At 36.0% G+C, this 22,618-nt stretch overlaps 1 protein-coding gene across 4 annotated transcripts; it reads left to right on the top strand.

Annotated features, from left to right (window-relative positions):
* Positions 1-1,008: 1,008 nt before the first annotated feature.
* LOC130973095 (nudix hydrolase 3) lies at positions 1,009-22,042 on the top strand. Of its 4 annotated transcripts, none has more exons than XR_009084019.1 (22): positions 1,009-1,185; positions 1,269-1,448; positions 1,674-1,751; positions 2,213-2,309; positions 3,293-3,426; positions 3,986-4,067; positions 4,973-5,059; positions 5,704-5,810; positions 6,327-6,498; positions 6,581-6,813; positions 6,923-7,004; positions 12,055-12,120; positions 12,912-12,989; positions 13,086-13,181; positions 13,549-13,655; positions 13,772-13,940; positions 17,161-17,244; positions 19,923-20,017; positions 20,103-20,193; positions 20,269-20,415; positions 21,238-21,389; positions 21,498-22,041. XR_009084019.1 is itself a non-coding variant. In XM_057897497.1 (22 exons), the coding sequence occupies exons 1-21, from the start codon at positions 1,088-1,090 to the stop codon at positions 21,289-21,291; spliced, it is 2,337 nt and encodes a 778-aa protein (XP_057753480.1). In that variant the 5' UTR covers positions 1,009-1,087; the 3' UTR covers positions 21,292-21,307; positions 21,498-22,042. The 4 variants fall into 4 exon arrangements, 3 of the variants coding, with proteins under 3 accessions (XP_057753480.1, XP_057753481.1, XP_057753479.1); XM_057897497.1 differs by having other exon boundaries at positions 21,238-21,307; positions 21,498-22,042; XM_057897498.1 differs by having other exon boundaries at positions 21,238-21,293.
* The last annotated feature ends 576 nt before the right edge of the window (positions 22,043-22,618 follow it).

The following is a 22,618-nucleotide window of genomic DNA, read 5'->3' as shown; positions in this document are numbered from 1 at the left end:
TTTTATAGGCTTTCAATCGAACCTCAAACACTTATAAAGAGCTAAATTTCTCACATTATTTTAAAATATAAATGAGTTTAAATAAGAGATAAGGATAGAGATACCAAACATGTATTTTATTTTGGTTTAGTTATGTAATAACCTAATTTTTCGTAAAACTATTTATAGAATTTTGTGATTAAAATTCGTAAAAATCGTGTAAATGAGATAGACATATATGAAAAATAAAAATATTTAGTTACTATTTACAAAATATAATATTTTATTAATGAATAGTAGAAAATTTTTTTAGACTGTAAAATTATCGAATCCAAAATTTAATTAATAAAAAGTTTTTATTGGTATTTTTTTTATCAATTTAACAATATTATAATATTTTAGAAATATTTTAAAAATGAGATAATTTATTATACCAATAGATAAATGAGACAAAAATTTAGAATGTTTTTCCTTCTTTGTTAATACTTTTTTAGATAAAACTTTTCTATTTTCAACCTAAAACTAGGAACTTTTTAAATAGGATAGGACTCGGGAGTATTATATATATATATATATATATATATATATATATATAAAAGTCTATGACTTATATTTTTTGATATTTTAATTATTTAAAGACTAATTTATGTCATGATTTTGTATTCTTTGATATTAATTTAGTATTTTTAATTATTTAAAAATTAATTTATTTAATGCAAAATTTTTAAGCGATTAAATTGTGACTTTACTCTCTTATTTGTTTAGATTGATAGGTATTTTGAATATTTTAGATGCAAATGATAGATTATTCTATAAATAAAATTTGGTGAAAATTTAGGTATATTTGACTTTATATAAAATTGACAGTTAAAAATAGTTAAATAATTTAATTAATTTAACTAAATTTTTATTTAATGATTCTCAGTTATTACCGATTGCACCTGAATTTCTACATAAAATTTTAAAATATAACTCTTATGAATTATAACTTAAATTACATAGTCTTTCCATACTCATCTAAAAATTGCGAGTCGGAGTATTTTTCGCAAGCTATAGTTGAGTGTTGTGGGCGTGGCGGTGGTGTGAGTGGCAGTCCATTGGCAGCGAAATGGCTGATATTGAAGAGGCGCAGTTACAGAAGCAAGAAGAAGAGCACCTCGACGTTCTAACCAAGTCCGGCCAAAAAACCGGCGTCTCGAAGCCCAGGTAAACCAACCACAACTCCCTCGAACCGTTATCGCTTCGATCTCATGTTCATGCTTTTCCATTTTGAAACAACTCTTTCACAGAGGCCACGTTCATCGCGATGGGGATTACCATCGAGCTGTTCACGTTTGGATTTTCGCTGAGAGCACACAGCAGCTTCTCCTCCAACGCCGTGCCCTATGCAAAGATTCTTGGCCTGATTTGTGGGACATCTCCAGCGCCGGCCACATCTCCGCCGGCGATTCCTCCCTTGAAACCGCTCGGTAATCACAAACACAACAGCTATGCTCTTATTTATTTCTTGTATTTCTTTTCATGTTAATTCTACTTATCTTTCGTGATGCTTAGTGGTGATAGTTGACAAGCACTAACTTCTAAGAGTGATAATTGTGTTTTATGATACTTAATATAGATTGATGGAGAATTGTTCTGAATGATAGAGAAAAGAGTATTGCTATCCTGATGTAGTGTGTTGAGTTCTTTTTCAGAAGGGAGCTCGAGGAAGAGTTAGGTGTGACACTTCCAAAGGATGCGTTCGAACTGATTTTTGTTTTCCTCCAAGAATGGTAAGTGGTGTCTGCTCTCTGCTGCATCACTTCATTTTTGTCTGTGTATTGTTTCTGTTTTTATTTTTATTTTTTTTTAAGTTGATATGTTTATAAGCATGATCAGGATGATTAAGATAATGAAACTTTGCCTCCTTTTGTTTGCCTGTTTTTGCCATTGTTTTTAGGTAAAACTCAAGCATGATATACAATTAAAATGAGGGGTCCTTTGTGTTATTGTAGTGAAAGCATATCAACTGAATATGAAAACAGGAAAAAACCTAAGAAATTCTCTTTATCTTCTGATTAAAGCTAAGCTTACTGCTTCTTTAGAGGTCTGTTTTTCACTGATATGTAGAGAGACTGCTTCGTTGATTTGCCTTTCTCTAGGATTTATTTTATTTGCAATTTGCACTCAATATCCTCCTTTTGTTATCCGTGGACTAGTTAGTTTGATAACTAACTTTAGATATGGAATGCAGTGTCATAAATGATGGAAAGTACATCAATAATGAATATAATGATGTGTATCTTGTGACAACTATTGATCCAATTCCTCTGGAAGCTTTTACACTTCAGGTGAGGATGCGTAAGATGTTTGCAAATTTCAGTTACTGTAGTTTTGTTCTTTGGATTTTCTGTGTGCACTTTTAATCTCCTCTTATTCAAATGCCTCTCCTATAACCATGAATAAAATGCTCAGCACTCATCAATTGACAAAACCCCAAACACAATATATAAGAAAACCACGATAATACTAAACAACACTAAACCCCTTTGGCATAGACATCAAGGTAACGAAGCAAAGACACATCTGCACACACCTTATGAATAGAATTCGAAGTCTCAGTAAGAAAAAGAAATACCATTGCCAGGCACTTGATATGACATCGGTTTCTATTAGATTCAGTAATAACCTCTTATGCCTGTATCACATATCCACCCATTGTAGCATATGTTCTTTTTCCTTGAAAACATTTATCATCTCCTATTCAAATACAATTCTATTTCTAGTCCTCCATATAGTCCACATAACACCAAGAAAAGGTGGTACATGTTTAGGCCTGACTTTGGATGTTTTAAGAAACATAATGGGTCATGATATTTTTCAATTCCAATAATAGAGTTAGGGTTGTTTGATTTTCTTATACGAAAGTATGGCTCAATAGACGAGCCCCCCCACCCCAGTCCAGAAAAAGTTTATTTGTTAAAATCAGTGACATGAGGATCTAATATCATTTGTTGAAGCTCAGTTTGTCTCGACAGGACGAGAATTATGTGATAAAACACTTGGAATCATGTGGCTTAATTGATTTTGATTACATGTCACTTCTATCTTTTTTCTTTGTATCCTATTGCCGTCAATGATTTACTCTAGATGTACCCTTTTCTATGCTATTAGTGTTATAAGGTAGTGTTCATGCTTTACGCTTAGGTTATTGTATGTTCTTATGTAATTCCATGCCTTCTCTTCTTGTCTTTTCTAAATTCTCAGTAATGCATGATTTATATTGTTAAGTTTCCTAATTTATACGAGGATTCTTTTTTTTTTTTTATTTTAGGAAGCAGAAGTTTCTGCTGTTAAATATATCTCTTATGGAGAGTATAAACTGTTACTGGCCAAAGGAGATTCAGAGTATGTCCCTTATGATGTTGATGGACAATATGGTCAGCTTTTTGATATAATTGAAAAGAGGTATGTTATTATTTGAGTTATGCATGATGCTAAATTTCTTTATACATTTGCAGCAAAATGACTTCTGTTACATGATCACCCATCTCAAAATTTAATCACTTTTCCTTCTCTCTTTTCATTGAACTAGATTAGAACTACTCTTGAATCATATGGTCATGTCTTCCTGTTCCCTCGATCCCTCCCTCGCTCTCTCTCTCTCTAAATTTGTATTTTATTTGGAAATGAGTGATGAGTGATGTATATTGAGGGAGGGATAGGTTATCTTCAAAACTAGAAAATAAGAAAAGAGGGGCAAAAGAAACATGGAGAATAATATGGAGGAAAAGAGTGGCCTTTACGGATATGTGCATTAATAATGTAGGAATAATTGAATAAATGGGCCATCTCATCCATTACAAGCTCAAGCGTCAGTTTGTAGATTCCCTAAAGTCATTTGAGTCAATCTGAATACTCAGTGTCTTCCGACTTCCTTTTCTGTCCTTTTGCTGTACAACTCAAGATTCATTTGAATCTTCATTTTTATGTGCTTATTTTTGTTTCCTTAACATGTTTATGGAAGGTACAAAGAGAACACTGTAGCACGCAGTTTGAGTCTACAAAAGCAATTAAGTCGTTATGCTCCCATTTCCCTGAGTGCAGAGGTGAATTATTTATTTATTTTATATTATGTTGACGACCTCTCCTTCTGTTTTGATAAACAATTTTTCTCTCACTCCCTCTATTTTGTCAATTTGAATTGCTTACGTTTTAAAGTATGCACATTTGTCTTCTAACAGGCTGTTTAAATGCACTTTATTTTATTTTCCCGAAAGTGATTTTGATACCTAGTTTTTTTATATAATTTATTATTATGATTATGATTTTCCTGCATATGATGCAATCCACAGATTTAGAATAAACATTAACTTTGTTCTCATCAATTAGAATGTTGAAATTTGAGAGTAAACCAAGTTGATTCATGAGCCAGATACGCCATTTTTGAGGTGAAATTGTATTTGGTTCGGGTTCTTTTTTCTTGTGTGGAGATTGGAGAGTGTATAACTGTCAGAATTTTGTCGTTCTTGAACTACCAAAAACTAAAGAAGTCAGAATTTGGATTCTTTATTTGCTTGCCAGTGTAATCTTGAGCCCAATTTATAAAATATCTTCTGTATGAGGCTGTGTGCATAAAATCCGTATGATCGCATTTGTACAAAATGGGTGTCAAATAATATATTGATTTTCTGTCCAAGGACAGAATGTGATGTCGTTATGGTAATTGCAGAGATAATAGCATTTGGAATTTATCCTATATATTTGTTACATTAGTTTGATTAACTTGGAGGTTTTTGATGAATTTTTATTGGAAATGTACTTTGTGAGTTTGTTTATATGTTGTTATTTGTTCTATATATTGCTTATTTGACTAAAAAAAGTTTTCCATTTTGAAGGTCATGACATCATTGTTTGTTGAGTGTAGCAGTGCTTGGGTTAATTTATTAAGATCATAATTATCCCAAATCTTTTTGGCTCCTGTTTGGACATGTTTCATGGTTTATTCTGGCAGTTGACAGGGCTTACAGATTCAGATAAGGACACTCTTGCTTATGTTGTGAAGGCTGCAATGGTTATGGATGAAATTTTTTATCTTCAGGTTGTGTTTACAGCATAGCTGTGTTTGGACTAAATGGTGTGTGTGTATATATATACACAGTGCAATAAATTTAAAGAATATTTTTATTTCTAACATTTTATCATTTTATGCATGTAAATGTGTCATATGGCTCCAGTAAAAAGATGTGTCATATGGAATGTTTTGCTTAAGCGTTTTTTTTCATAAAAAAGGTATAATCCTTTTATAAATATTTTTGGTTTCAGTATATTATTAATCTTATTATTATTTGCTATCAAAAAAGAAAATTATTATTATTATTATTATTATTATTATTATTATTATTCCGCTTTTAGCCATTTAAAATGTTTGGTCCCATAAGTATTTTGGACTATATCTTTAGTCCTTATAGATATTTAACACTGCTTTCAGTCCTTATAAAGATTTTAATTTTTTTTTTTAATTTCTTATAAACATTACCATTTAATATATATATATATATATTACATAGTGACAAAAATAAAAATATAATTTTAGGGACCAAAAGATATATTTAAGCATATGGTAAAGTTTGATTGGAAATTTCCCTTCTCCATCATACTAATCTCATCTTATGTCTGTCATTGGTTGGTAGAGTGAAGTTTATGGCAGTGTGTGTTACTAAAGGTTGTTTATTTTCTTATCAGTCCTGGTACAGTAATCCGGTTCTTAGAGATTGGTTGAAGGAGCATGCTGGTACATCGGAGTTAAATAAGTTGAAATGGTCTTATTATCTGATTAACAAGAGCCCTTGGTAAGTCCTTGACAGTTCTGTAGCCATTAAGTGGTATATATTTGCTCGTACTTTAAATAGAGGCTGGTGAATTTTGTATGCAAGAAAAATCTACTTGCAGTTAGAACAAATCCCATTGCTCTGCTTTTTTTCTTGAGCATTCATAGTTTTATGTTTGAGTCCTGTAAACCCTGGAATTTGCCTCATTGGTCCTTAAACAAATGGGACCTTCACTATCCAAAACCAGCTCATTGGTCCTGTAATTGTGTCAGGAACTGAGGCAGGACACCGCCTATTTTTAATATTTATTTTCTGATTTCTTATAATTACCACCTACTTTTAGAGTGAGTGGTATGAGTAATGTAGGGATTAGCTAGATTTTTGAGTGGAGTTTGGTGAGGAGCAGGGGTGCGCAATAATATTATTTCAGTTTGTAACTATTTGAAACTGTCAAAAGATTTTTTTTTTGGCTGGTGTTTGTAATTGCTTAACTCGTGAACTTGATTATATTTTTTGTAATCTATTTGCTGTTGGCAGGTCTTGCCTTGATGAAGATGAGGCATTTTTGACAACTGCAGATTCGGCAATTAGGTTGCTTTCTGAAGAAAATGGGAAAGTAAACAATTGGAGGGGTCTGGAATACAGGGCAGCATTTCCCATGTCAAAACCTCCCGGTGCTAATTTCTACCCTCCAGACATGGACAAAATGGTACCATCATGATAAGCATGTACTGTCAGAACAATTGAGAACTTGCAATTAAGAAAAGCTGTTAAAAGCTTCTATCTTGCAGGAGTTTGAAATATGGAAGGACAGTCTAAAAAAGGACCAACAGAAGGAGGCAACAGGCTTTTTCACTGTTATTAAAAGGCACAGCGAATCTATTTTAAATTCTCATCCACATGGTAACAAAACTAGTGCTACTCATGATCTATATATTGTTCCTTACTCTGAAGAATACAAGGCTCTCCTTACAAAGGCTGCTGATTTATTGCATAAAGCTGGGAACACTACTAACTCACCAAGGTATTGCCCTTAACTATATTATCATCATTAAGAAGTAATTGTAGCTCAGTTTCATGCTAAATATTGTTTTACTTACAGTTGTTGGTTGACTCATTCTTTCAAAGTGTAGTTTGAAGAGGCTGCTACATAGCAAGGCTGATGCTTTTCTGTCAAACGACTATTATGACTCAGATATAGCATGGATGGAATTGGTTTGTTGAATTCTCTTATTTACTTTTGTGCCACGATAATTTTAAATTTGATCTCAAGCCAGGTAGAAGTAATGCGAACAGTATCTGATTTTCTTTAATATATAATATTCTATTATGGGAAGACGACAATAACAAGAATCACTAAGATCTGTCCCACTGGTTGGATCTGGCATATTGTAAAGTGTAGTTGATTAAAAGGCACTAACAATGTTAGTTTACCATTTTATTTATTAAATGTGTGCAATAACAAATGTAAGATTAATCAAGATAGTAAGTATTTTGTTTTCTTAGTAAATGTTTTCAGGTTCAAATCTGAGTTCAAAATGATTTTCATGGCTATATATATCAATAAGGGTATTTTAGAGAAAAAACATTTATATAATCATTATATACGGTATATATTCTACCTAAAACATTGATATAATCATTGTGAGGGTTTGCTTCCATGGATTTGGAAGAGTGATGAGTCTAGTTTTCTGGTAATTGTTGAATGTGAGATAAGAATTCCGTTGTTTTAGTTACATAGTGGAAACTAGTTTATATAGCTTGAAAAAGGGATTCTTACATAATTACAGGATATCCAGAGTCACAATTAACTAGTGTATCACAACAGTCACCAAAAAAAACTAGTGTATCACAACGGATCCTATAATACTCTAACTCATTTATTCATAGATATTCTAACACTCTCCTCTAAGCTTGAGCATATAGACTGTATGCACCAAGCTTGTTACATAGATATCTTATTCTAGGACCTGTTGAGGCTTTAGTTAAGAGATCTTCCAACTATTTATTTGAATTGACACAGCTTGTAGTGGTCTTCAGAGAGGATCTTGTGTTTATTGTATTGAAAATCAATCTCAATGTGTTTGGTCCTCTCATAAAGGATTGGATTAGAAATGATATGCACAGCTGCCTGGTTGTCACATACAAATGTCATAGGTTTGATTATCCCAAATTGTAGTTCTGAAAGTTGTTTCAGCCAGAAGCTCATGAGGTTATGCTGTGGCACAATATTCTACTCCAGCACTAGACCTTGTAAACACATCATGCATTTGACTTTTCCAAGAAGTAATATTGCCACCAATGAGTACATAATAGCTAGATTGGGTACGTTATCAATCGAACAACCTGCCCAATCAGCATCACAATATCCAACTATCTCTTAGTGACCCTTATCCTCATAGAGAAGACCCTTACCCCAGGAGACATACTTTTAAAATGCATATCAAAATATCCTAACGATCTTCACACGGTGAATGCAAAAATTGATTGGCTAGACTTACTACATAGAAGATGTCAAGACGGGTATGAGTGAGATTCAATTCAGTTTCTCGACTAATCTTCTGTATTTTCCTGGGTCAGTTAGATAAGGGTTTCCCTTGATTCGGCAGGTGATTGACATTGGGATCCATAGGAGAATCAACGGGTTTGGCTCCAAGCAAGCCAACTTCTTTTATGATGTAGATAGCATATTTTCTTAGAGAGAACAATGCCATCTTTAGGTGATGCAGCTTCAATACCTAAGAAGTAACAGTTTGCCAAGGTCTTTAATCTGAAAGTGGTGACATAGATGTTGTTGAAGGCAAGTTATACCATCATTATCGTTCCTAGTTATGACAATATCATCCACATACATAACTAGATAACTGCATCCTTGAGGAGTGTAGCGGTAAAACACAGAGTAGCCGTTTTCACTCCAGATCATGCCAAATTGTTGAACCATAGAGGAAAATCTATCAAAGTGGACTCGAGGAGAATCCTTAAGATCATGAGGTGATTTGTGGAGCCTACAAACAAGGCGAAAACCAAGTAGATTCCTCCATATATATTGTTTCAAGTTATCATGATGGAAACCATTTTTTATGTGCAGTTGATGTAGAAGCCCATAATCCATGGGGGCCATGGCAAGAAAGAGACAAAAGAGGTCATCTTGGCTGAGAGAGAAAAATGTCGCCATAAGTCAAGCAAAAAATCTGAGTAAAACCCTTAGCAACCCAAGTGTCCCTGCTCTGAAGCGCACACATCTTATCAAGAAAAGCATGTCTCCACCCAGGATGATATAAAGCTTCAGTTGGTGTTTTAGGAATAGACACAGAAGATGGAGATGCCGCATAAGAATAATGTCCTGGAGACAAGCGATGGTAGGATAAAGCAACATAATGAGGAGAAGTGTTATGGATAAAGCGTATACCTTTAGGATAAAGCAACATAATGAGGAGAAGTGTTTTGGATAAAGCGTATACCTTTACAAAGGGCAATAGGAAGGTCAAACTCGAGTGGTCGGCCCAAAATTGGTAAAGGAGGCCTTGTTGGAGATGAGTCTATAGCAACTAGAACGATTTATAGAGGGTGCACCCAACTGGAGATGATTAAGGCTCTGTGGCAACATGAGGAGGTGGTGGAAGGTTGGGTCGTTGGTGATGAAAATGATCATAAGGTGGGTGATGTGGAGGCAGAGGTGCTAAGGTGGGGGTGGAAGCCATAGGTAAAGGAGGTAGGGGTAAGTCATCAGTCAAGTCCTATAGAAACAACGATAACCCGTCTCAGACCTAGCATACCCAAGAAAACCACATTAAGGGAACAAGCAGAAAGTTTGTCAATATTTAGGGTAAGGTTGTGGAAAAAATAGGTAGAGCCAAAGACATGAGTGGTTAAAGAGTCAATCGTTGTGTGAGGAAACAACACTGAGTGGTTGACTTTTGACCCAAAATAGGAGGCATACGATTAATGAGGTAACATGTGGAAAGGACAACATCTCCCCAAAAACGAGAAGGAACATGAGAATGTAGAAGGATCCTGGTAGTTTCAACCAAATGATGATTTCTCCACTCTGCAATCCCATTTTGTTAACAGTTGTGAGCACAAGAGGTTTGATGGACACCATGAGAAGCCATGTACAACAAGAAAAAAAATCATCTATTAAAGTAACAAAATACTTAATTCTTAAAGTAGACTTAGTATGTCTAGGATCCCAAGTATCAGAAAGAACTAGAAGAAAAGACGAAGCACGAATACTGACACTATTAAAAGAACTCTGGCTGTGTTTCTGTTAAGTACCTAAGGAAAGTTGAAAACCATAACTTAAAAGCTAGCTGTAAAGGGAGAAGAACCACTCCTTAATATAAATCAGGCATTCCATACTAACCGATGTGCGACTTTGGACACCCCATAATACCTAAGCCCCTAACAATATACCGCCCTTGGAGACCCGATGTCCACCGCGGCTTCACTCTATCAACACTGACCCAGCGATAGCCTCTTCGCTACCGGCTAACAGTATTCGGTATTCATCTTAATCCAGTCTATCGGTAGCCCTTTCCATGTCCATTGGCAATCAGGCTCTGATACCATTGTTAAGTACCTAAGGAAAGTGGAAAACCAAACCTTAAAAGCTAGCTGTTAAGGGGGAAGAACTACTCCTTAAATACAACACCAAGCATCTCGTACTACCTTATGTGGGACTTTGGGCACCCCAAAATAGCCAAGTCTGGAACACTTTCCCAAATTGACATGATTCACAGGACAAACTATATTAGGTGGAAAGGCTATTGAGCATGGAAAGTGAGGATGGATAATGAGGGGATTGGTGGAGTGAGGCGAGCACAGCGGTGGGTATGGTGGCGGATGTGCAGGTGGAAGATGCAGCAGGGAGATCAGACAGCCCATGGAGGTGCATCGGAAGGCAGACGACAGTTCCATTTAAGGGGCTGAACAGCGCATGTGAGCATGAGTCCCACGGTGTAGGCGGGAAAATTTTTTCTCAAGAGGACAGTGGGTCCTCTTTGTGTACGGACTGAATAATTGTTTCTCTCTAGGCTCTAGACATCATGTTGAATGTGAGAAAAGGAGAGAGACATAAGAATTCCGTGTGTTTTTGTTACACATCGGAGACTAGTTTATATAACCTGAATAAGGGATTCTAGACATAATTACAAGATATATACAATTGACTACCGTATCATAAATTCATAATGGATCTTATAATATCCTAACTAATTTATTCACTCATATTCTAACAATGTACACTTTATACTTCAAGATAGTGTAAATGCTAGAGCAGCAGTCCCATATCTTTATGGAGGTTTTTTTTATATATTACTGGATTCAGGATAAGATTTAACAGTGTATTTGGCACTAAGTGATTGTTCTCTAAGTGATATGTTTTGAAGTTGGAGAGATTTGTCACGTTGATCCTTCTCTTTTACCATGTTTCTCTCTCGCTCGCTCTCTCTCATGTTTATTTTCACAAGTTTCCTTATCAATTTTATTTTATGATTCTATTTCATCTCATAAAATATATCTTCTCTTCTCAGAGAGACAGAGAGGAGGGTGGGGGGGGGGGGTAACCATCAGAGTGTAAACTAAAATTGTTAGTGTTGTGAGAAAGGAGAGTGGAAGTATCTTCCATGTTTCTCAACTACATGGCAGAGGTTATAGATATAGATATTGTGCAATATATACAAGATATGGAGGATAACTTATTCATGTTCAAAGTCTTGGTAAAGATACATGCTAATTGATCGTTTTGAGTTAGCAAATATTATGCTCCTTTTGGCATGCCAAATAGTATTAACTCCAGATTAAATACTTTGGAGTATCAGGTATGCATTGAATGAAATGCTTTTTTATATTAAAGAATACATTTTTTTAATCATGAGATTCCAATGAAAAGAAAAAGTTAAAATAAAAATACTATTTTTTTGTTATGCATAAAATATCTATTAACAAATACAAATGAAAGGCTATTTACTTGTAAAATTTTTATTATTTATTTATACCATGTTTTAAAAAATTAGCGTTTTAAAAATGACAAACTTTTAGCATTTTTAGACGGTAAAATATAAAAAGAAAAATTAAATTGTTAAGAAATATTCTTTTATCAATCATTCGATTACGGAATTTAAAACATACCTAATTTAAATATTCATTATTTCAACTTCCTGTAAACACATTCTTACTATAACATGTTTTCTGAGAAATTTCTGATCATGTAGTTTTTACTTACTTTAATTTTTCTTTTATTTATTTATTTTCTTTTTGGGTGCAGGACTCTAAGTTAGATGTTACAATTGGGCCATATGAAACTTATGAGGACAAGCTTTTTGGATATAAGGTGATTTTCAACAATTTTGCTTTTGCAAGGTTCCAGGAGGGTGTTTGGAGTCCCTCCGCTTCTCCGCCTATTGTTCCCTGCCATCCTCCTCCCTAAAATGTGGACAGTCATGTTCTATTGCACACACATGGCACCAGATGCTGCAATCCATGCACACCCACTTTCCAACGTTAGCAATAAAAGTCTCCAAACCAAAGTCATTTTAAATTATTATCTTCTCAATTAGAAAATATTTACATTTAACAAAATTGTGGCATCAGTTTCAGCCATTTGCCAGCTAATCTACAAAAATATTGGCAATAGGTGAATGAGAAAACCAAGTTTCTTTAATATAATATCGTAAATCTTAGATCTGGAAATAATGTTATTGGCTAATTGTCAACAATTGTCCATGCAGTGCCGAGAATGTTAGTATTTATTGTCGACAATTGCCCTGTTTTTGTATTCTCATGTGCTCCTTGGTAGTCCAAGATACCTACCCCACAATGTGTTTTTTGGACTTCTCAGTTTCATATTTCTTTCACTTATATATTTGACAAAGTGTCATTTGCAAAGATTGCATAGCCGTTCTTGAGAATAGGTGTGTAGAGTCTCTTAGCAATGTACTAATATCTGTTGCATCATCCATTGTGTATGAGTGCCATGTTGTCAAGTTAATCGCTATAAGTCTTTAGTCTTTGTGATATCATGATTAAATAAATATAAATTCATTGGAAACCTCTCAATATGCACTCGCTTGAAAAAGAATCATCATTATCTTTGAACTTAGTGTTGCATTGCTATTTCCTCAGGCTACCTTTGAAGCATATATTGGAATCAGGGACGATGAAGCAACAGCTCAATTGAAACTCTTTGGTGATAATCTGAAGGTTCAATACCTGGAGCATTTCATTGTGAATAACTTTATTTATTTCTTTTATCTCCTACATATTGTCACTGATTTGCGAAATAATTTTCTACTGAAGCTTCTGGAAGAAAATCTCCCGATGGATAGTGCATACAAATCAAAAGATGTGAATGCAGCTCCTATACGAGTTATACAACTTATCTATAATGCTGGGGTGAGTGTTCAGAACTTTTGAAATTTGGGTGTATATATAATATTATGATGACAATGTTTCCTCTGCTGCTCAATTGCCAACTAATCTTCTATTCAAAATCTGGTATAAAACATGTTATAAATGGGTTGGACTCTTAGCTGCACAGGAAAACATATTAGATAGGGAAGAAAAGAAAAGTTATATGACTAAAGAATGGTGTTGTTACTATGACAAAAGAGCTAAGGCTTTCTAATAAAGAAAAAGATGTTATGTGCAATCACTAAATTCCATGGGTCCTTACAAACTTCAAAAGGAGTTGTGTATGTAATACAGTATCTTGTGCTTAAAACTATTTAACTGGAAATTTTGCGATAATAAATTATTTCAGGATGTCAAGGGGCCGCAGACTCTTGCATTCAATCTACCCAATGATGAACGTATTGTAAATGACAGGGGAACATCAATGGTCATGCTTAAGAATGTTTCAGAGGCTAAGTAAAATTCAAACCCTGAAAAGTCTAGCTTGCTCAAGTTGCACCTTTTAGTGATCCTCCTCTGTTATTTTTCTGAATGGATAGTTAATATCAGGGAAACCTGCCAATTCTTAACAGGTTCAAGCATATTCTTCTTCCTATAGCTGCTGCCTGTGTTGCTGTGGAACAACAAGAATTTGTAGATTTTGAATCATTTTTTACTCATACAATTTGCCACGAATGCTGCCATGGAATTGGACCTCATACCATAACTCTTCCAGATGGTCAGAAGTCTACTGTGAGATTGGTCAGTTGCATAATATGTATCATTGAGACTTTATTTATTTTAAAAATTTTGCATTAATGGGATTTTATGGTTTTAGGTTGAGGAGTAAGAAAAGACATAATAAAGAGTGATTGAATAATATTGTCAAATAATTATATTATGATGTGATACAAATTTTTCCAGTTTAAAGCTATGACACTAAGACACAACTTATGATACATGATTTTTTCAACTTGTCTGATTATTTTTGAACTTCCAGCTTTGTCTCTTTCCCTAACCTGTATCCCTCATAACCCCCTTCTCTCTTTACCCCTTTCTTTGTCCCTCCTTCTGCCCTCCTACCTCCTCCCTCTGCCACTGCCTTCTCCCTCCGCCATCGCCGCCACCGCCACAACATCCCTCCTCTATCCGCCTCACCTCCTCTCTTCCTTCATCCCTCCTCCTCTCTCTCTTCCTTCATCCCTCCCTCCTTCCCTCCCTATCTTTGTCATGCCTCTCTTCCTCCTTTTTGTTGTGCCTCCCTCTCAATGTTGTTATCATCGTTGTATGCCTCACCTCCACCTGTGTCTTCGCCTACCTCTCTTCCTCCTCCATGTCCACCTCTCTTCCTCTTAGTGTTGCCCTCCTACTTCGTAGTCAGTGTCTTTGTTCAGTTCTGGGTCGCCTGCACATTGACTCCATTATAACCTGTTAAGTCCATCTAGATACTAAAAAAAGAGGTGCCTCATCCTATCGTCATCATAGAGCAGGATTACTTCGTGCATTTACGAATTTTATTAATAGCTTTAGCCTAAACCGACCTCTCTCCAAAAGAATTGTGTACTCCGTGACTGTTCTGGGGTCCCCCTCTCTTAAAAGCACTCTCGAGTGAATTCTTTGGATGCGACTGGCCGGGGAAAGGAACTATGACTGCCATCACGCTTCCATATCTGTGCTGCCTCCACTTTGCCGCATCAACCTCTCTGATTGCTTAGTCCTCACATCCTTCCTTTCACCTTCAACTTTGCCGCATCAACCTCTCTGATTGCTTAGTCCTCACATCCTTCCTTTCACCTTCATTTCTTTTTTTTTTTTTAAAGTAATTGTTGCATTGATCATTGAATTAGAGTTGCTGATGGTAGTAATTTGAGTTGAGGTTGAAAAATCCATGGTGGAAAGCAATGGTGGTGGTGTGGTACTGTGGTGTAGTGGTTATAGTGTGGAGGGTAAAACTAACATTTGGTATAGACTATTGCATCTTGTGCATCATAACAAAACATAATAAAAGATTTGTGTATCTTTGTGTCATGTCTTTTATGTATTTGTATTTATGTCTGAAAGTTACTAAGCAAACACTGCCGAACTTCATGGTGTGTTACTTGAGCTTGATTTTTCAGTAGTTTCCACAATTTTGTATATTTGTTTTTTCAAAATAGGGACCGGAATGCTCTTACTTTTCTTGTGTTGCATCTTATATACAAAGTAACATCTGGAGAGAGCTTGATAATTAGCACTGGCTTTTGGTTAGGGATAAATCTGTTGAAGTGAAGGTGATCATGATTGGGTGGTTACAAGGAAAGGGTGAAATATGAATGAGCTTTTAGAAGAGGATTTTGGATGAAGTTAGTAGGGACACAAGGAAAGTTCTAGTGGTATGTGCAACAAGATAATTAAGTAGATTAGGAATCAACTATAGAACTATTCGATGAAGAATGAGGTTCTGGACTTAGATTGTAAAGAATCTTAGTGGCGGGCGATTAAGCGTGCAAAATATGGCCAAGATTAATAGGGTGTTACAAAGTTTGGTACTTGATTGGTGGGAGATTAAGTGTACAAAAGAATAATACTAAGAGTGCAATGATAGAGCAAGTATCAAAGTATTTGATAACTGAGGTATGAAAATTGGGGAAAGAAGTATTTATATGCTTGCTAAATGCTATAAGTAGGGCCAAAAACAAGGACTTCGACAAAGCAATCTATATTAAGAATTTTTTTTTTTTCAAAACACAAAACAAAATAGAATATCCTTAAGATGAGGAGAAGGATAATAGAAAACAGGGATGATCCCCTAAACAAAACAAAAGATTTATCTATAAAGCATAGATTTCCCATCTCTCAACATGTCCGATAGGGAAATTCCCCTATAAATATCATGAGCTTTACACCAAATAGATGTTAGGCGTCTAATCCTATCCATAAAACTTGCTTGTCAGGAAAATCTGTCATTGAAGGTGTGTATTGCACTTTAACCAAGTAGTCCAGGTAGTGGTTATAGCTGCAGAGTCACACAACTTTTGCCTCTTCTCCAGTACCAAACCAAGTAAACCCCATCAATAGAAATTGGGCTAGGGTTGCAGGGCACACTCAACATACATCGAAGATGCAAACAAATTGTTTTATTAAAAAAAAGCCATCAGACAATGCAAAAACGAGTGAGTTTGACTCTGAATTTGCCCAGACATCACACAAACATTAGGGGAGATAGCCTTATGAGGCCTTTGAACCTGCAAGTCATTGGTATAAATTCTGTTAAGGATAACTGTTCATATAAGAGATTTGACTTTAAAAGTAAATTTGGACTTCCAAATTGGTTTGTCTAAATCGAAAGTTGTGTTGGAAGAATGAATAAGAAATTGGAAGAAGGATTTACAACTAAAATTATGGAGGAATCAAGGTACCATATCCTTTTGTCAGAAAAGCCATCAAGGAGACCTAAGAGGACCAAAAGTTCAAAGGATTCTCTATCACTAAGGTTATGAAAGAAATGGAAGTCCCAAGAGAAGGAGGAACCTTGTGTAATCTAAAAGGACCTAATAGGAGAATTATGCAAGGAAATATAAATGATAGTGATGAGGAAAGGATAGGTTTAAAACGGTATCTTCTATCCAATGGTTTTTTCAAAAGTTGAAATGAGACCCATCACCTACTAAAAAGGAGAGCAAGCGTTTGAAAGTAGTGTAGCCTTGAGAAATCTGTTAAGTATGATTGAGGACATAGATGAGGAATGCAATTAACTTTTCAATTTAGCTTTGCTACTTTATCAGTCACATACTTCCAAACTGTCTAGCATACAGCAATTACGTTCTCAATTGGCACGACTGTACTAGTATTTGCATGTCAAATCTTGCATTTTATAATACCTTTGGATGCTATTAATCATGATACAAGAGCAACTTGAAATTAAAGGAAAAAAAATTATATAGATTTTTTTTGTCATTTTATGTTGTATTTAACATTAATAGCAGCTTACTCTTTGATACAGGAATTGAAAGAGTTTCACTCAGCTCTGGAAGAAGCAAAAGCTGATATAGTTGGTCTCTGGGCATTGAGGTTCTTAATCTCCCAGGTTAGTCATTGTACTTATTCATGTATCTTATTTGCATACTAACTAATAAGATTTAAATCCTTTTTAATTGTTTCATCTGTAGATTTTCTAGGTCTCCATCTACCTATATATTAGACTTTTCTTCTAATATCCTTTTCTTATTGGAGTCTCTTCATTGTATATCATATACATGGACCCACCTAAGACTAGATTCTTACATCATTTTCACAGTAGGTGTTATCCCAACTTTCTTATAACATATTCATTCCTAATCCAGTCTTGGTTAGTTGACCCCTCATCCAATGCAACATCCTCGTCTTTGTAACATTAAGATTATTTTCTGTCATTTTACTGTCCAGCCTTCACCCTATCTAACATTGTCGGTGCAATCTTTGTTATGTATAAACATTTTCTATAACTAGAAGAAATTGTCTGGACAAATTTATCTATACTACAAAATAAAGAAGAAATAACATAGGCTTAAGAAGAGACTACTTTGCATATCTTGGAAAGAAACTCTGCAAGATTCATTAGTAGAATACTGATAGAAACAGGGTTGTTTGTTCCTTTTAAGCTAGTTTAGCAGGTTTAGGAGCAATAGTGCTAGGACTAGCTGCTGCCTATAAATACTAGGGGTTAGTTAGTTTTTAGTTAGAAAAATTCTATTCAGTTTGTTTGTATAGGAGAGGGAAATTCTCTCCAAAGTTGGTTAGATCCAACTGTGTACTTCAATAAGGGATTGTGATTTACAATCCCTAGTTCAGCAATAAAATCCCCTAATTCTGCTAGTTCCTTGATCCTATCAACTAGTATCAGAAATCCACAGATCCTGGAAGTGGTGAATGGTGCAACCACGATTGTGGAAAATGGAAGGGAGATTGGATGCGTTGGAACCACAATTTGACCGATTTGAAGACCTATGCCGCGTGCTCTAGGAGATGCTGCAGAGGATCGATGCGCGATTGGATTCGATGGAGTAGGGTGCTCCGATGCGCCACGAACAGTGTTAGCCGTCATCACACCAGGCTGCCGGTGGCTCGCAGGGGAGTAGAACCGCGCCAGAGCAGTGGAGAAAACTAGAACTTCCGATTTTTCTCGGTGAGGACGTGATGACTTGGATCGAGCGTATGGAGCAGTTCTTCTTGCTCAGAGCGGTGCCAGAAGAGGAGTGGCTTGCGGTGGCGACGTTCGCCATGGAAGGCCGCACATTCACATGTTTCCCGTGGTGGGAAGCGACCGCGCTGACGATGCAGTGGCAGTCCCTTCGCATGGTGTTACTGCGTCACTTCCAGCCTGAGAGATTGCAGAGTCCCTATCAATCGCTGCTGAAGCTGCAACAAACCAGCACCGTGCTGGACTACATTGATCAGTTTGTCATGCACGCATGCCCCGCTGCGAGGTCTGGCTCCAGAATTATTGATTGACTTGTTCTTGAATGGATTGAAGCTGGAAGCGAGTGAGGAATGCAGGTTGTTCTCGTTCCAGACCCTGGATGAGTTGATGGAGTTGGTGCAGAATGTGGAGAATGCTAACATGGCACTGTGGGATGCTCCTGGCCGCAGTGCCGGTATGCCTATGACACAGAACTTCGTTACTAACAAGCCGGTACTTGCAGCGGCGGCAACGGGTCTGGCAAGCAAGGATGCGGAGTCAGGGGTGGAGCCTCCGAAACGGCCAGGAGTGTGGCACCTTAGTAATGAGGAGTACAAAGCTAAACGGGCACTAGGCGAATGCTTTTTCTGCAATAAACCATACTCCGCAGAGCATGTGCGCAGGAACAAGGAATTCAAATCGCTGTTATGGAACCTGAGGCTGAGGAGGAGGATTGGTTGGAGCACGAAGCCATCCCGGAGGTAGTGGAGCAATTGGAGCTCATTTCCGGAGATCCACCTTGAGGTGGTTGTTCGCCCGCCCCGGGGGGGGGGGGGGGGGGGGGGGGGGTTCCTTTAAGCTAGTTTAGAAGGTTTAGGAGCAATAGTGCTAGGCCTAGCTATAAATACTAGGGGTTAATTAGTTTAGTTTGTTAGAAAAATTCTGTTCAGTTTGTTAGTTCAGGAGAGGGAAATTCTCTCTAGAGTTGGTTAGATTCAATAGTGTACTCTAATAAGGGATTGTGATTTACAATCCCTAGTTCATCAATAAAATCCCCTAATTTTGCTAGTTCCTTGATCCTATCAACACATAAAAATATGAAACACTGCCTTTTTGTGTAAAATGAATTGAGAGACACCCCAACCCCAGTCCATGAATATATGACTTGGTTCATAATTACCTAACAAATCCCCTTAGGCTGTCGATGATTGCATAAAACAGCATCAAGAACACAAGCGCATAACAGTTCATAGTATACCCTATCCTTTCCCTAAAGCATTCATAACCAGTAGAATTGAAGCAGTGAGAACAAGAAAACTTCCACGCTGGAACTTCAGAGGACAAACTGTTAGAATTGGTATCAACAAGGAATGAATTGAAGAGACTTGTTATTGAATTGTGATTTCTTGAATGTCACAACAACTGTAATTGGATTCAAGAGTGTTCTCTTTAACTGAGGAAATCAGAGTCCTTAGTCACACTCAAAAGACTCTAAAATGACAAAAGTCCTCTCAGTCCCTCTATCTTATTCCATATATTATACTAATCCCTAACATGCTAAGTATCACCAACTGCTACTAATGGTACCCTAACACTAATTTTACCAGGATTTGCTTTCTGAAAGTTTATTGAAGTCCATGTATGTTTCTTTTCTTGCTGGATGTTTCCGCTCAGTACGTTTTGGTTTAGAGGAAGCTCATGGGTATGCTGCTAGCTATTCTGATTTTCTTTTGTCTGGTATTTTATTGTGGTTATATATAGCTACTGATGCTACTTAATATTGTTAGAAAAGGGCAAGCATTGCAGTTCAACTGGTTATATGAGAAAGGAGCATTTATCTTGCATTCAGACAACAAAGTGTCTGTTGATTTTTCCAAGGTATTGCTTCAAAATCTCTCCATCTATCCATCTTGATTATGATGAATGATGTTGATCGCAATTTTCGTTGTGAAGATTGAAGGTGCGGTTGAAAGCCTAAGCAGAGAGATACTCACCATACAAGCCAAAGGTGATAAAGAGGCTGCTGGTTTACTTCTCCAGAAATACAGTGTGATGACAGAACCACTAAAAATTGCGCTGAAAACGTTGGAAAATGTTCAGGTATACTCTAAGCATAATATCCTGCGAATTTTGTTTGTGGGAACCAGTAAGATGATGAGCTACCTGTTGAGCATAGGTTTATTATTATTATTATTCACCTTGAAACTCAAAGTATTTTGGCATCAAGCATTGCTTATGCTACCAAAAGTCATAAAGTATGTACCTTGTACATTTTGGTATTTCAGTTGAACATCATTTTGAATTGTAGGACACCAAATGTTGAATTTGTCAATATGATATAATCTCAACAAAGATACAAAACCCAAACTTTAGGGTTTAAGATATAGATACCACAATCTTGGCCATTGATCTTGCATTGTAAAGCCCATACTTTCAATCCCTATACAAGATCAGTGGTTAAGATTATGGCGTCTATACGTTGAATCCAAAATTTTGATTCAAGTATTGTTGATACACTGGCACACTGCGCTTCTGATGATGACTTCTTTATATGGCACATTTCTAAGTAGAAGATGCTAAAGGCACAGATCACAGTTTTCTTACCATGTGTTATAGCAACTTTTTCTATTCCAACGCCGTCATTACAAATTAAGTCGCAGTCATTCTTGTAACACCAAAGAAAACGGAAATCACTGTATTCCATGCATGCTACAGGTGTCTCTCTAAGAACATAAATGTTTGTGATTTCTATGGCAAATGATTTTTCTGATAATACTTATTGTAGACACATGCTTACATACTCATTCTTCGAATGCTATTTTGCCTCACATGTCAACAACTCATATCCATGAGGATAGATGTCATCCCCAAAGGAAATGTTTTCGCATACGACTAACAGGTTTATTCTGCTTTGTACCCCAGGTACCTGTTGACGTAGCTCCAACCTTTCCCATTGCCAATGAAATATTGCATTGAAGGTAACAGAACCAAGGCACGACAACTTCCTTGCTTGCGCCATCTTTGAATCCTCCGGTGAAAAGTTGTTAAATTAACCTACTAACTTCTGTTTTAAAGTTACGGAATGCTGTCTCCCCTCTTATTCTGTACTCGATGAGATGCAGTGGCCAATTTGGCTTAGTGTGTTTGTGCGGAAATTGAAGTGAAAATGTTCATGTGTTCAGATTTGAGAACAAATGGGAGAATTGTCACTTCACGAGCTGAGGTGAACTCATCGTCAGAAGAGCATAAGCAAAGGTTGGAGCCCCGGTCGTGAATAAATGTATTGAATAATTAGCCGAATAAGTACCCATGCCCTGTATAATCTGATGGTTAATTACATGATAACCGAAAAAGGAAAACTGAGATCAGCTATTATATTGTGCATACCAGAAATTGCTCTGTTGCCCAGTCAGGCTAAGGCGCTCACTAAAATAGATCTCTACGAAGAAGACGAGTAGCTAATAAAGTTAGTGAGTATATAAATATAAGGATAAAGTACTAAATTGATCTCCTACGTTTGGATGTAATCATGTTTTGATCTTTAAGGTTTAAAGTGTGTTATTTGAATTCAAAAAAGTTTCATTTAGCTTTAATGTAGTCTCACTCTGAGGTCAAAGTTAAATAATTAACGAAATGTTTTATGTGACAGCAGTGCAAGGATAAGGTTGATAATCTAAAGAATAAGTATAAGTTCTAGAGGTACAAAATCAACAATAGATGTATCAATACATTTATTTATCATTCTCCAGTTTTGTAGAAAATATTTCATTTAAATTGTAAGGAGAATGATAAATAAATGTATTAATGCATTCATGGTTAATTTGGTGCCTCTAGAGCTTGTACTTGTTCTCCAAATTATCGACCTTGTTCTTGTACTGCTGTCACGTAGGACATTTCGTTAATTATTAATTTTAATCTCACGATGGAACTACATTGAAGGTAAATGAAATTTTTTTGGATTCAAATAAAACACTTTAAATCTTAAGGATCAAAATAGAATTATGTCTAAATGTAGGAAATTAATTTAGTACTTTACTCTAAATATAATTAGTACAAAGATGGTGTTGGTTTGAGATTAGAACATGGGGTGCATTTTTCACTTAATTTGTTATGGCTAAACAGCATGCAACAAAGATAGTAAAGCTTGAAAATGTTTAGAGATTATGGGACATAAGAATGATGACAGAATAATTTAAAAATGGTGGTTCATTATCCAGTTCGACTATCGTTGACCATCGTGTACGTGTGAACTATAACTTGAGCAGTGCTCTGATAAGGCACATCAGGCATGTATCCCCTTGGG

This window comes from Arachis stenosperma, chromosome 4 (genome assembly GCF_014773155.1).
Source record: "Arachis stenosperma cultivar V10309 chromosome 4, arast.V10309.gnm1.PFL2, whole genome shotgun sequence".
Taxonomy (NCBI): domain Eukaryota; kingdom Viridiplantae; phylum Streptophyta; class Magnoliopsida; order Fabales; family Fabaceae; genus Arachis; species Arachis stenosperma.
This window is presented reverse-complemented; position numbering and strand designations above follow the sequence as displayed.

Excerpts from the sequence above, each read along its gene's own strand:
- LOC130973095 (XM_057897497.1), top strand. The coding sequence starts at position 1,088 with ATGGCTGATATTGAAGAGGCGCAGTTACAGAAGCAAGAAGAAGAGCAC. Across the intron at positions 1,752-2,212 it reads TTTGTTTTCCTCCAAGAATG|TGTCATAAATGATGGAAAGT; the intron begins GTAAGTGGTGTC and ends TATGGAATGCAG. Across the intron at positions 17,245-19,922 it reads TGAGGTTCTTAATCTCCCAG|GATTTGCTTTCTGAAAGTTT; the intron begins GTTAGTCATTGT and ends TAATTTTACCAG.